This window comes from Engraulis encrasicolus, chromosome 22 (assembly GCF_034702125.1).
Source record: "Engraulis encrasicolus isolate BLACKSEA-1 chromosome 22, IST_EnEncr_1.0, whole genome shotgun sequence".
Taxonomy (NCBI): Eukaryota; Metazoa; Chordata; class Actinopteri; order Clupeiformes; family Engraulidae; genus Engraulis; species Engraulis encrasicolus.
This window is the reverse complement of record NC_085878.1, coordinates 26,632,285-26,646,888: the sequence shown is the minus strand read 5'-3', so window position 1 is coordinate 26,646,888 and position 14,604 is coordinate 26,632,285. Positions and strand designations below refer to the sequence as shown.

Sequence of the window (14,604 nt, the reverse complement as noted above, 5' to 3'; positions counted from 1 at the left end):
CTTAGGGCTCATCCACTGGGGTATACTGTATCTGAGGGAATAATATCCTCCTCCTCATGCAATCCATAGAATAAGTCAATACTGCATCAGGAACTTCCATACAGGACTGTACATGTATATTGAAGGCAATGGAGTGATGCTATACAAGGAGGGCATATTGCACAAGAGGTTCATTCAACTCTGTTGTACAGTTGATGACTTTGTGGATTTAGAGCTGCACAAACTGGACAGAAAATGGAAGCTGAATAAAATCAAAACCCCCCTATCCCTATAAAACCGTTTGTAACTTGGAACGGAAAGACCTTCACATAAAGCAAATAAAATATTCCAGTCATATTTCCTGGGTATCTAAGGAACACGTAGTAATATTTTCATAATATTTTGAGGTGTAAGCATGTGAGCCTTCATTGAATTTGCGTGGACTGAGTTGAATGGGTTATATCACAGGTACATGTCAACAACTGCAGTGATGTCCATTCATTTGAACTAATCAGCACTCACAGAGCTCAGCAAGCCTGCACGTATGTGCAGCTGCTAGTTGTTATTTATTTAGAAAGAAATAGCCTGTCTGAGAAACGGCCCGCCGGAAATTGGATTGTTTTTCCTTATGGACCCAAAGCAATGTCAGATTGTATTTTGCAATGTGTTTTTCAAAATGTAATACGACGAATACAACTCTGCCTTGTCTGAGTTGTAACATGGGTTACCTGCAGCATGATAAATCCTGAATCCTGAAATAAATGATGAATCACTATTTCACCTTGATCTTGGGAATCCCGGTATATAGTTCTAACTTGAGTATATTTTCCTATGAGTTACTTTACTGTATGCTGTTGCCATTGGTTTCATCAAGTCATAATTCTGACAGGCTGTAGTGTGGGTGTGGCAGCTGCTAGTTTGTTCCTTTTGAGTTTCTTTGGTGTAAGAAGCATGTGGGAAGTGGTGCGCCCTGTGTCAGGAATTGCCCTTCTCACCATCTGCCTCTCTTTTCTCTCTTTCTTTCGTTCTTTCTTTCTTTCTTTCTTTCTTTCTTTCTTTCTTTCTTTCTTTCTTTCTTTCTTTCTCTCTCTCTCTCTCTCTCTCTCTCTCTCTCTCTCTCTCTCTCTCTCTCTCTCTCTCTCTCTCTCTCACACACACACACACACACACACACACACACACACACACACACACACACACACACACACACACACACACACACACACACACACACACACACACACAAACACACACACACACACACACACACTTCCTCTATTTATTTTAATGTATCTCTCTCCCTCCTTCTCTTTCTCTCTCCTCCCCTCCTCTCCTCTCTCTCCACCTCCTCAATTCCTCTCTTCCACCTATTCTTCTTCTTTCTCCAGATGTGTTTGATCCGTCTCTGATTGGGGATAAGCCCAAGTGGTATGCCCATCAGCTGCAGCCGGTCTTCTACCGCGTGTACGACGGCTCCTCACAGCTGGCCGAGGCCATAAGCGGACCGCTGGAGGAGGACACCAACGACTCAGACCCCACCGACGACAGGTACACACACACACACACACACACACACACACACACACACACACACACACACACACACACACACACACACACACACACACACACACAGTGTGACATGAACATACACACACCCACATACACCTGCCACCCATCTGGCTTTGGGGACCAACCACACACACACACACGCAAACACACACACACACACACATACACACACACACACACGCACACACTCACACACACACACACACACACACACACACACACACACGCAAACACACACACACACACACATACACACACACACACACGCACACACTCACACACAATCCATGCTAAGCATTAATCAAAACAACATGAGCCATAATGGGAAAATAATGAGCAACAGAACAGGGTTTATGACGCAGCACTGTTACAGTGATTCTTCCACAATTGTCTCCTGGAGTGGTGACCAATCCTTTCACTACCTCTAGTGTGTGTGTGTGTGTGTGTGTGTGTGTGTGTGTGTGTGTGTGTGTGTGTGTGTGTGTGTGTGTGTGTGTGTGTGTGTGTGTGTGTGTGTGTGTGTGTGTGTGTGTGTGTGTGTGTGTGTGTGTGTGTGTGTGTGTGTGTGGTTATAAAGCGTCTGCCAAATGCAATGTAATGTAATGTGTGTGTATGTGTGTGTGTCTGTCTGCGTGTGGGTGCGTGCATGTGTGTATGTGCGTGCGTGTTTGTCTGTGCATCTGTCTGTGTGTGTGTGTGTCTGTCTGTGCATCTGTGTGCGTGTGCGTGTGCGTGTGCGTGTGTGTGTGTGTGTGTGTGTGTGTGTGTGTTTGTGCGTGTTTGTGCGTGTTTGTGTCTCTTGCAGTGACAGTGAAGGCTATGATGACTCCAGCTCATCCTACTCCTCCCTTGGGGACTTTGTCAACGAGATGATCAAAGGGGACATTCAGGGGGACACTCCAAGTAAGACACATTGCGGTGCTGCTGATGCAGCAACATGTCACTCACATCTGCGTCCCCATCTTGTAATCGTTTATCATCCATTTTGTAATGACTGATGCTATCTAACAGCGTAGTTTATTGTACTGTAGTGTCATGGAAAGTGTGTTAAAGTCAAGGTTTAAAAAGAGGCATTAAAATGATATTGTCTATAAACGCCGGTTTTCCATGCCTGGAAAAATCATGTAATTTCAGTGCAATTTATTAAACATTTTGGAAATGTCTTGACATTAAGAGCAAAATGAAGTGCCGCCACATATGGTTTGTGTTAATGATGGGTTTTTATCTGTCATAATATTGGATCATGCTCTTTACCGCTTCCAACCATTGTGGTAACCAGTCGTATAAAATGGTCGGAGATGGCAGTGAGAGAGTATATTTGAGAATGCAAATGTTATGATTTGCTTTGATCTGTGGCTTGCAATACGCAATTGTGAGCAAAAGCAGGTTGGCATTGAAGTGAGTCATGGAAAGTTCATTCTGGCATGATGAAAAACACAACTGGGAAAGTTTTGACATTTTGTCTTTGAAAATGGGTATTTGGCTGGATCTGACTGTAATACTGACGGTACCTATTGTACTCAATGCACTGACTAACTAATACTTTTTTTTATAGGGCATGTTGTAGTTGTATGTTCTGTCCAATTGCCAGTCTGCTCTTTTGACCACATGAATCTCCTTCTTGGGATAATAGCGTTCACTTTCAACTGTTTTCACCTAAAGTTTTGTAGTATTTTTCAATGACTATTTTAGCGTTCCTTTGGCGCAACGGTGCTCATTATTACAGTCTACGCTATTTTACATTATAACAGACTCTCTTATCCAAAATGATTAACAAAAGCGACTTTCTCCTTTGCGTATCCTCAAGGAGATGTGGACCCACTGGGCCACGCAGCGCTGGGTGACGCCAGTGAGGTGGAGTTCCATGAATTCCAGGAGTACAAGGGGGAGGGCGGCGAGGCCGTGCCCGAGGCAGAGGTCCCCCCGGAGGCAGCCGAGGGCCAGCCACTCCGCTCCAGCTCCAGCACCACGGCCAGCTCCAGCCCCAGCACCATCATACAGGGGGTCAACAATGTTAGTACCACACCAACAACACCAACTATTACTACTATTAATACAACTGTTAATATTTCTAATATTCCTAATACATCTAAAAAGAACTCGTACTACTACTGCTCCTGCCCCAGCACCATCATAGACGGTGTCAACCACTTTTGTACTACTGCTACTATTGCTGCCATTACTACTACTACTACTACCACTACTTAAATAATATACAACCACATTCATGCCACACGCATTACTACTTTACTACTAAAATACCAACACTATATTGCAGGTGGTCAACCGCATCGGTAGCACGTTCACTAACCACTACTACTACTACATAATACTATTACAACATGCACAAAATCATATCTGGGCTCAACCACATCAGTAAAAACATTTACCACTACTACTCATCTTCATTAATACTTCTAGTTATAATAGTTAAATAAAACAAATATATTCTGTATTGGTATTACATTCCATATTAATTATATTGGGAATTATGCTTAAAATACATAGAACTAGTAAACAAAATACAATTCGAGGACCATTGACCAAGGGCTGTCCGAATCCATAAAGCTGCTTAAGAGGAAAAGTGGTTCTGCTTGGTCTTAAAACCTTTGTGTATTACTGCACTACTAGGCGTCTTCTTATAATGAAGAAATTATGGGATCCTTTTTCATTTTCCATTGAACTGTTCATTTCATTGACAAGCAAAGTGCAAAGTCCAAGGTCTAACTGATGCTAATTTAATAACTAGACAAAATCAATTTCCTAATTTAATACTCTACCACAACCCAATGCTCTCTCAGCATCATAATTGCAAACATCTGTGGCCCCGTACAATGCTCACACTAGGGCTGCAGTTAGTTCATGCATAAGGCATTTCACTTGTTGCACGAGTTGCATCATTGGCTAATAACTAGACTGCAGTTGACGAGAAGTTAATAGCTACATCATTTGTGCAATCGCCATGGAGTATGCCATGGTCTTGGCTCATGGTGCATGGTGCATAGCGCTATTGCTGAAGTAAAGGGAAATTGGTGTTTAGGTAGTGGTATTCCTTCATTGAGCTGTACATCAGTGATTCTCAACTGGTGGGTCGGGACCCAAAAGTGGGTGGCGGAGGGTTCCAGGGTGGGTCGCGGAGCTGTGATGCAATGCACTAAAAATGACTATGATGTTGAAGACAGAGTGAAACAGGGTTTTTTTAGGCCTTTTCCTCTCCACTACTTCATAAGACACATTGTATATCAGCATACAATGCAAATAATAATGCATATTATGAAATGCATGATAATATTTTTTATTATTATTGGAAGAATCTGACGGTGCGACACGCCGTTTGGGTCACAACGTATTGACCACGGTAAATTGTGGGTCACAAGACTATTCCAGTTGAGAACCACTGCTGTACATGGAGTCCAGTGGTTAAGGTTTGTTGTCACTGGTCTGCTTCTCTGTCTTAGGAGCAGTCTGAACCTCCAGAGATGGAGGCGTCTGCCAGCGCAGCCCTCAAAAACGCCGTGCCGGGACTGACTGCCCAGGCGTTCCAGCGGCCCACCCCCGACCCCGCCTCCACAGACCCAGCCAATAAGAAGAAAGAGTACGACAATCCCTACTTCGAGCCGCAGTACGGCTTCCCGGTGGAAGATGACGCAGACAACGAGGAGCAGGAGGAGAGCTACACGCCTCGCTTCAACCAGAACCTCAACGGCAACAAGTAGGCTCATGCTCTATTAGAGTTCAATAGAACTCTTTACCAAAGCGATTTGCTATTGAGGACATACACGTAATCATAGCCAACACCACTAGCAGATACAAAGTGCATAGAAACTACACAGAACAAGTCCAGATGCTAAGTAGGGTTAGTGTTTTTTTACATTAATAAATTAGTACAGGGTTAAGTAGACTACACCACTGTCACATTTCTACATGTAAACATTTCACCTTTAACCTCTGATTGACTCCGCCCCTTCTCTGACATGGCTGCTTGTGATTGGCTTCCCCAGGCCACAGCGCCCCCTGCGGCCCAGCAGCCTGAAGCTGCCCGGGGAGTCAGACGGAGAGGGAGACTCCCGCAACAGCTCGCCCAACTCCACCATCTCAAACAACAGCGGAGACGGACTCAGCGGACTCATGTCATTCGCCAGTAAGGCTGTGTCTCTGATTTGATTGATTGATTGATTGATTGATTGATTGATTGATTGATTGATTGATTGATTGATTGATTGATTGATTGATTGATTGATTGATTGATTGATCGATTGAATAATTTGCTGACTTTGGTTGGTGGCTCATTGGAATTGATTAATTGTTTTCTTTGGGATTCATTGAGGTTCATTTTGAACACCTGTACATCATTGTCATACACAGATTTACATGTACTTGATTTGACAAAGTGGGGAATATGGAGAGGGCATTAGTGTTTCCGTCAGTGAAATGTGTTGGTCAAGGTGACTTTTCCACTGGGTAAGTACAGTATAGAATTCTTCATACGAATTGTTTTTTTTGCGTTCTGTTGTTTTGAGGTCTCTAGCTTCTACTGTCATTGGCTATGAATGAAATACCTTTTGAATAAGCATTCAGTCAGCATAACTTGCTCATTGAGACAATTTTTTTTTGCTGCTCAGGTGGTACCTTAACTTCACATCACTGGTGGAAACATTAATGTACTAAACATTCATGAATCTGTGGGCACGGGTTCTTATAACACCTCATGGTCTTCTTCGGTGCTGGGTGGGATTGCATTTTTCAGCCTCGGGTGCTCAGTGGATTCTCATGGGGGCATCCTCGACTGTTTGGCGATTTAAAAAAAGAAAAAAACAACCACAACAAAACTTACTGGCGACAATTTTGATTGCTTCTGGCCTGGCGGTCTTCTCTAAACAGTGGGGCGACGATGTGTCTTTGCAGGTAACCTGTACAAGAACCACGGCACAAGCTTCAGCCTCTCCAACCTGGCTCTGCCGAACAAGGCTGCCAGGGAGAAGGCCGGCCCTTTCCCCAGCCTCAAAGGTAGAGCGCCAGCCCAGCCCTCTTGTGACCTCCCCTACCCTTCTTCCCTCCTTCCCCCTTCCCTTCTTCCTCCGCCCTGCTCTTTCCTCCCGTTTTCCTCCCTCCTTCCCTCTGCTTTTTCTTCCGCTATCTCTCTCCCTCTGTTTCTGTTTCTCTTTCCTTCCTTTCTCCTTACTTCCTCTTTCACTTATCCTCTCTTCCTCTGGATCTTTTTTCCTTCTGTGTCTCTTTGTCCCCCCCTCCACTATCTCCTTATCTGTCCATTCATCTGTCTTGTCTGGTGTCTGGGTCTGATAATCCTCTTGTGCTCCAGACGGCCACAACAAGCCATGCATTTCCTTCATCCATTCTCCACATCTCCGCTCTCTGCCCTGTTCTTATCCTGCAGTTTTTTTCCTTCTCTTTCTCCTTCAGTCTCCTTTCACTTTCCTTTCCTTTCTCTGTAGTTCTCCAAATCACTCTCTCTCACACACTCTACCTATTTACAATCTATAATTCCCAATTGAGCTCTCTATATATTTTAGAGAAGCTGTGTGTAGAACGATGAGTTATTAGAAATAGTAACCACGTAGGCGATTTGTATGTGCACAATGCAGTGCCAATGACGGAGCAAGTTGTAAATCCCCTTTCAGTAGTGATTTCTCCCTTCTTGTTCGTGTCGTAGATTTTACAGGTGTGTTTGACCACTGTAGAGTGCTACTAGAGTGCTAATCTATATAAGGAGGTATTGACTGTAATTAAGAAGATGCTGTAGTAATGTATTCATCAATGCTTATCATCTACGTATTTCAAAGTCATGCTTTCAGCATTGCAAACACTGTGCTAGCTTGAGTTTCATTTGCTATTCATAGCACAAGTATTGATCTTGATTCTTGAATTGCTTTTTTGCTGCTTCACTCTTTCTTTGCTTCTTCTTTTTTTTTCCTTTCCCCCATAAATCATTTTTGCATTTTATTTGTGATTTTATAAAGAATACTTTAATTTTGATCTAGATGAGCAAGTGGAAGAAGGTTGGTAGGAATGCTTCGCTGCTTTGTTTCTGCTCCCCCCCCCCATGTGTCTTAAAGACATGGCGCTATTCAGGAAGTGAACACAATGCCGTGTCGACAACTTAAGATGCGATGCCAGTAGCCCTTTGTTTTACTTGACATTTCAAATAGCCGCCCTTCCTCGTCCTCCACTCCTGCAGAATCTACAGTCTGCCTGCGTGGGCACAGGATTGCCTAGTAAGAAGCTGGCATCAAAGTGGGGAGAGGAACACGAGACGGCATTGGCATGTGTTTCGCTTAACATAAGCACTTCATGGAAATAGCTGCCAAAACTTCCTCTTGAATTCCCTCTGACATGATGACCATGTTTTTTTGTTTTGTTTTTGTTTTTTTGTAAAATGGGAATGATGGGGATGATGTGACCTTGTCTTTGTCGCTCAGACGACGATGATGATGATGATGGTGGTGATGATGATGATGGTACTAGTGAGGAGCCAGAAAGCCCGGGTATGTGTTCACTGTGTGAAAAATTGCCCCGCCTCCCCCTACCTTCCTCTCAATCTCCCATTTGTTGGGGGGTGTTGGTGTGATGGTGTGCTGTGTGTTGTTGCGTGGTGTGGTAGTGTGCTGTCTATAGCACCCGACCCCTCACCCCCAACCTTGACACCTGTTTTATATAGTAAATCTGTTCAGAACCTCAGAAGTCCAAACATGCTTCAGTCGATAAACTAGCCAACATGCCTGTACTGTACTTGTATTGAGATTGCACCCCAATCCCACCCCTTGCTTCTGCACCCCATAGACTTGGGATTTAGGTCTTACTGCTTCTCTCTATCTCTACTGCACAGTATATAGAACTCAGAAGCTCCCTGGAATGATGTTTGCTGTGGTGCTGTGGTTGTTTCTCCCTCTTGACTCTGGTTTGAATGTTTGTTTGCTTGTTTGGATGAGTTTTTTCCCCGGCTGCCAAACATGGTTGAGGGTCCATTCCATTTCTGTTTTCTGGCAATGTCTTGTCCAAAAGGCACAAGAGATTGGGATCTGGTTTGGATGTGCTGTGATGTGATGCGCCGAAACCTAATGTGGAGTGCTGGAAAAAATTGTTCAGGCTCCCAGTTCCTTCGTCCTCCTTGGTAGTGAAATGGAATGGGAGTGATCCCAAGCAAATACCCTCCAACCCTCTAGCCGTAACACAGAGGAGAGGATCATAGTCTGCCCTCTGATGTTTTTGGGGATTCACTCTCTGTGCTCCCTGTTGGTACTATGTGGAGATGAACTGCAGCCCTTAATGTACGTGTGTGTAGGGGCGAGTGCATTTGATAAAGGGAGAATGATTTGCACACTGCTTGCAAAAGACTTTTATTTTATATTTATATAAATATTTATATATTTATATTTTATTTATTGAGGATACCAAGGTTTCGATCATAGGTTCCTGAAAGGGATCCATGATCAAAACATTACTGTCCTCAATAAGTTAAGTCTTTTGCAAGCAATGTGCGAATCCTTCTCCCCTTTTCAAACATGCTTTTCTGATTTGGCACCTGCTGATGTTTTTGTCTTGGATATCCACTTCGTGCCCTCCACTACACTTTGTAGGGACGAGCATGGCCAGCAAAGCTGTGCAGCTGCCTGTCAAGCGAGCATTGGACCACATGCCTGGAAGCTAACATCTGCCCAAGAGTCATCTCTTGTGTTTCTAATGCATTCCAGATTGTAGCCCCCCCTAACCTCCTGGCAGACACATACTGTACACACACACGCACATACACGCACACACACTTCCTCCATTAACGTGCGCTCTAAAGAGATTCTTTTCTGCCGAGTTCTTTTCTGGCTGTGGCGTAACAAGAGCCAGTCCCATAAAGTGGCCCTCTTACGTCGTGTTCCCGTTTAAAAGTGCTTTTTAACCTAATATGCTTCCTCTTAAATGCACCCTGAAAGAATACAGCTCATCTTTTTTTTTTCTGTGGTTTTGCCCGGGTCACCGTGTTTTCTTTTACGGGCTGGAAGGGATCCATTTTGCACAGATGTTCAGCAGCTCTTGATCATAAACCTGACAGCCTTCATTTAACATTACATCAGCACATGCCCGTTTTGGAGAAGATGTAGCCTATATTTTTGTTGTCTTTTGAATTTTGTTCATGTTGTGATTGTTTTAAAAGCATGCCCTTTTTGTTTTCCTTTCCTGCAACAGTGTTTATTCATGAGGAAAAAAAAGAATACCATCATACCCACATGAACATTTTGAAATTACTATATCCTCAAAAAAATCTTGGCAGGTACAACCTTCAAGCAAGAGAGCTTGATCAAGTACACAGTAGATCACCCAGTGGTGTTCTACTCTGGAATGTCCTCTCTTCTCTTCTCTTCTCTTCTCTTCTCTTCTCTTCTCTTCTCTTCTCTTCTCTTCTCTTCTCTTCTCTTCTCTTCTCTTCTCTTCTCTTCTCTTCTCTTCTCTTCTCTTCTCTCTCACCCACCCCTTTATCTTCTTTTTTTTTTATCTCTTCCTCTTTTTCTCTCTTCTTCTGCCGTTGTTCTGTGCGTACATGTGACTGGTGTTTGTGGGTTGATGTTTGGACTGGTTATGTCTGGGCCGGTGTCACTCTCTGTCCCCTTCTTTGCCACTGCACTAATTCTGGGTTTTGTGTCCAGTATTTGGGCTAAATTCTCTTATGGAGATTATAACAGAGGTCGGCCCGGGGAGCGGAGAAGGTGGGTTCTGCACCTTTGCTGCGCAAGCTGCATGCTTCTCCAAAGCCAGTCGACTTAACATCTCCCCGCACCCCTCTCTTCCCCCCCCCCCCCCCTCCATCTCCACCGTGCCATTGCTTCCTCTTCATCACCCACTCCATGCCGACCACACTCACTTCTCAGACTCCACCAATCAATTTCATTGCTGCACTTGCGTCGGCCGCCCCCATTCATCAAAGCAAGACGACGCCTCCAGTCCATGCCATACTTCCTCCCCTTCTCACCTGTTTGTGTCCCATCAGGGTTGGGCCCATTGCGCATCCCTCCAAAAAAAACAAAAAAAAAAACAGCAACACGATCAGCTTCACGATTTATTTCCCCTCCCAAAGCTATTTCTTATCTGGTGCCCCCAGTATTGCCTGTGCCAGCGTCTCCCGTCTTGGTTTCCAGACTGCTTCATTTTCGACTGTCAGCTCCTGTTAGCCAGTTGGCTTGTCGCCTCCGTGTGTATCAGCACTTGGGGGCAAGGTGTGTCGAGACGAGTCGGGACGAGATGGATGTAGCAAACGTCTAGATGATAACTCTGCTATCTCATTGGCTCTGGCTGGCTCAGTCAGACGTACTGTACAGTGCGTCCAGCAAGGAAAGTGAAACTGTCAGCGTTTTTACTCAGGCCACATCCAGGCGTCTTAAAAAAGGGTGTACAGGATTTCACAAAGTTAACTGAAGACAGCAAAAAACAAATACACATACTGAAGTGCTCCCATTAAACTTCTTTTTTTATTGTTGTTGCCCAAAATGCGCATTGTTACGGCATTCCTTCTTATTACCATAGTACTACAGTACTACAACATTACACAGAGCTTTTAGTATTACACTATGACTTGGTCATTGCCATTCTGGAAACAGCAATTTTACAACAGGGGCCATGTCTTAGCTTAGCACAGTGTTTCTCAAAGTGGGGCGCGGAGGCATTGCAGGGGGGGCGTGTGACATCTGATTTTGGGTTTTTCCCCCCCAAGGAAAGTATTTCCTGTCTCTCCAATAAGCAATACATTTTAAGCCCTCACAAACATTGTTATAAATTGTCATACATTTGAATAGCATCCAGACCCTCCGAAGGGGGGGTGGGAAAGGTTCGAGAACCACTGACTTAGTGGGTTAATTAAGTGACATTTTAGCTTTGAGCCTTCGCATACATTGCCCTGACAGCCCAAGGATCGCCTGTGCCTACAGCAGGTTTAGCTTTGGCTGATAAGAGTATAGATAGATGTGGTTGGTTTGGGCCGGCAAAGGACGGAGCTCAAATTCCCTGAGGGAGCTTCTCAGTTTGCTTGCTGTGTTTGCACAGACTCTGCCCTGTCGAGTTACATATTGATTCAAGGTGCCCTTCTCTATGTGCTGAGCGGAACTGCATTCAATATTTGCTCGTTTGTAGGTGTGTGTGTGTGTGACGGTGGGTCTGACTGCATCTATGGTCAAATTAAAAATATTTTGTGTGGGCGCAGTGGGTATACACTCTTGCTTTTTTCGATTAAGGTTGGCAGGGTTTTGCAACTAATGATGTTTTTCAGGTTGCATGTCTCCCAAAACGAAATTGTTTTGAAATGTGTTTCCAGGCCAGAAAAAAAGTGTGGTGTGTGTCGTGCCAAAGAAGATTCTCCTAAATACAGCATTAACCCCAGCCTCTCGTGCTTTACTGTTTACCTCACTTCTTTTTAAAAAAAAATTAAAAAACGTAACAAGAAAATTGTTGTATGGGGTAAGAAAATTGTTGTATGGGGTAAATCTTACTGGAGACAGGTGTTGCACTTCAACTTCAACTGCCAGTGTCTGTCAGCTGATGCCCCAGTTCTAGAAGTAACAACAGGAAGGAACAGGCCTAGCAGACAGAAGCAGCAGTCTCATCTAAGAGACACAGTGACGCTCCTTTGAGAGACAGCACTGGGGCTTTTTGAGTGCCGCTGACTGCATCTTCCTGACACCTGTTCTGCACAAGAGCAAAGCAGGAGAAGGAGGAGGAGAAGTGCATTTGCCAGAGTCGGGCTGTCAGATTTGTCCGCCTTTCCTGTTTTTTTCCCTCCTTTCTCGCTCTTTTTGAGTCTGACAAATTTTTCACTATGATGCTCCTGTCGGAAAAACTGGATAGTCTGCCACTTCAGCTGTTGAATGTACCACTCAAAATGTAATAAGGCAGAATATGACGGTGATATTTTCTGAAATTAGCTTATTTTTTGGTGTTTACTTGCTGTCATGGGCCCAACCCTTAGAGTGGTGTATGCACTCTGTAGCGTTCGTGTGTGTGTGTGTGGAAAGTAGACCACGTCACACGTCACACTCTCTGTCTTGTCTCCTCACGTACGTTTGTTTGGTCACGCTCACTTCACCGTCCTGTCTTGTCACGCAATGGCACCCAATCAGTCTGTGTGTATGTTCACACAACATTTACCCTCACCGTGTGTACTCTGCTCTTACTCGCTCACTTGCATACAGTGATCTGTGTGTGTGTGTGTGTGTGTGTGTGTGTGCGTGTGTGCGTGTGCGTGTGCGTGTGCGTGTGCGTGTGCGTGCGTGCGTGCTGAGTGTCTGCGTGAATGTTCAGCCATTGGAATTTGGCTCTGACTGTCTTGGCATGACACATGATGCGCTGGTCTTGTTGCCATGCCGACCGTTTCTCATTCCTGTCCTCACTCTCCACTCCTGCGTGTGTATTGTGTTCACGTACACACGTGTGTGTGTGTGTGTGTGTGTGTGTGTGTGTGTGTGTGTGTGTGTGTGTGTGTGTGTGTGTGTGTGTATGTACACTGTATGTATGTATGTATGTATGTGTTCTTTTCTGTCTGTAGCCCAAATGACACCGTTTTGTTTCTCTGCTTCTTCTCCCACCTGTAGTCTTGGTCTAACCTTCTCCTCTGCTTCTCTCCCTCCTCCTCTCTCACGTCGGCACCTGTAACAACCTTAGCTACCGTGTCCGTGTACTGTGATAATGACACCTGTATTGTAGAGTAGCCTTCCTTGTCTGTACAGCACAGCTGTGAAAATGTGAATGCTATCCTCTTTCCCTCGCAACAAATGTTGTCTTTCTTTCCATCTGTGTGTGTGTGGGAGGGTATTAAGTGTGTGCGTGTGCGTGTGTGCGCGAGAGTGAGCACGTGCGTGTGTGGGTGAATGTGTGTGCGCGCGTGAGTGTGTACTTGCGTGTGTGTGTGTGCACGTTTGTGTATTTAGTGTGATGGGAGTTACATAAATCTTACCCTCTTACCCACCTGCATAAATTCCATAATGTGTGGCATTTGTGTAGGCGTTTAGGTGTTGTCTTTTGTGGTCACCATATGCATGTTGTTAGATTAAAGGTATGAGTGCCTTTCTTTTTTCCCCTTGTAAATGGTGTGTTGTGTTTTCTATTACACAGGATTTTTGTGTGTTCTTTTTTCATCCTTTCCTGAGTTCTGTATGTCTGCATGTTGTGTTCAGGATAGTGTGTGTGCATGCTGAGCGGTTGGAATGTTTGATTTGTTTGTGAGTGTGCAAGAAAGAGGGTGTGCGTGTGCGTGTCTGGGTGTGTGTGAAACAGTGCGGTAGACAATAGAGTGCGTCAGTGTGTTTTTGTCTGAACAGGGGCCAATCCTCACACTGTGTTTGGCCTTTGTAGGGGCCCGGGGTCCGAGAGCTCTGGTGGACCAGAAGTCCTCGGTCATCAAGCACAGCCCCACTGTAAAGAAGGAGTCCCCCTCCCCTCAGGGAAAGGCCAACAACACAAGGTCAGACACACACCAACATTATTTAGATACTTTGTACTTACCTTTTGTTATTCTTATGTGATACGGTAGTATTTCAACAGAAAATCATTTTGTTGGAAATGGTTCTTTTTTTTTCATTCTTTTGTTTTATTAACATTCTCACTCTTACAGCTACAGTATGCTACTGCCCTTTTTATGTACTATAATCTCTAAACTTTCATGGTAAAACTCATGAAAAAAAAAATTGAAGACTCGTTCAACACAGGTATCCCCAGAACTGTCACTGGACCTAATTAGTGTTCCTGAATGTTATGTTGTTATTGTGACCAAGTGGTTCTGTAGCTAATTCGCTAATGAAATCAGCATGCACCGCTAATGAAAAGCTCGCCCCCTCATTGATCAAACGATAGCGTTTCCAATGCTAATCAGTTTGTCATTGTTAACTATGGAGAGGTAGCACAATCAGTCCTACACCCACTTGGTCGCCAGTTCAATGATTAGGATGAAGCAGCTGCAAATAGAAGCTAGCCACTAGAGTGTACCCCTTCACAGTTTAATGTTGTCAGTTCTGTGTCTGTGCATCGATGAGGTATTGGCAAGGGTGTGGTACTGCACACCCCTGC

At 44.4% G+C, this 14,604-nt stretch overlaps 1 protein-coding gene across 12 annotated transcripts in view; it reads left to right on the top strand.

Annotated features, from left to right (window-relative positions):
• Positions 1-14,604, top strand: part of madd (MAP-kinase activating death domain) — a 98,876-nt gene that overhangs the window by 44,150 nt on the left and 40,122 nt on the right. For 7 of the 12 annotated variants that reach the window (XM_063188766.1, XM_063188774.1, XM_063188769.1 and 4 more), the window contains 7 exons: positions 1,368-1,527; positions 2,357-2,454; positions 3,359-3,564; positions 5,010-5,263; positions 5,553-5,692; positions 6,457-6,558; positions 13,894-14,002. In XM_063188766.1, the coding sequence (XP_063044836.1) occupies positions 1,368-1,527; positions 2,357-2,454; positions 3,359-3,564; positions 5,010-5,263; positions 5,553-5,692; positions 6,457-6,558; positions 13,894-14,002 (1,069 nt within the window). The remainder of the gene's footprint in view (positions 1-1,367; positions 1,528-2,356; positions 2,455-3,358; positions 3,565-5,009; positions 5,264-5,552; positions 5,693-6,456; positions 6,559-13,893; positions 14,003-14,604) is intronic. The other 5 variants (XM_063188773.1, XM_063188772.1, XM_063188767.1 and 2 more) reach the window with 2 other exon arrangements.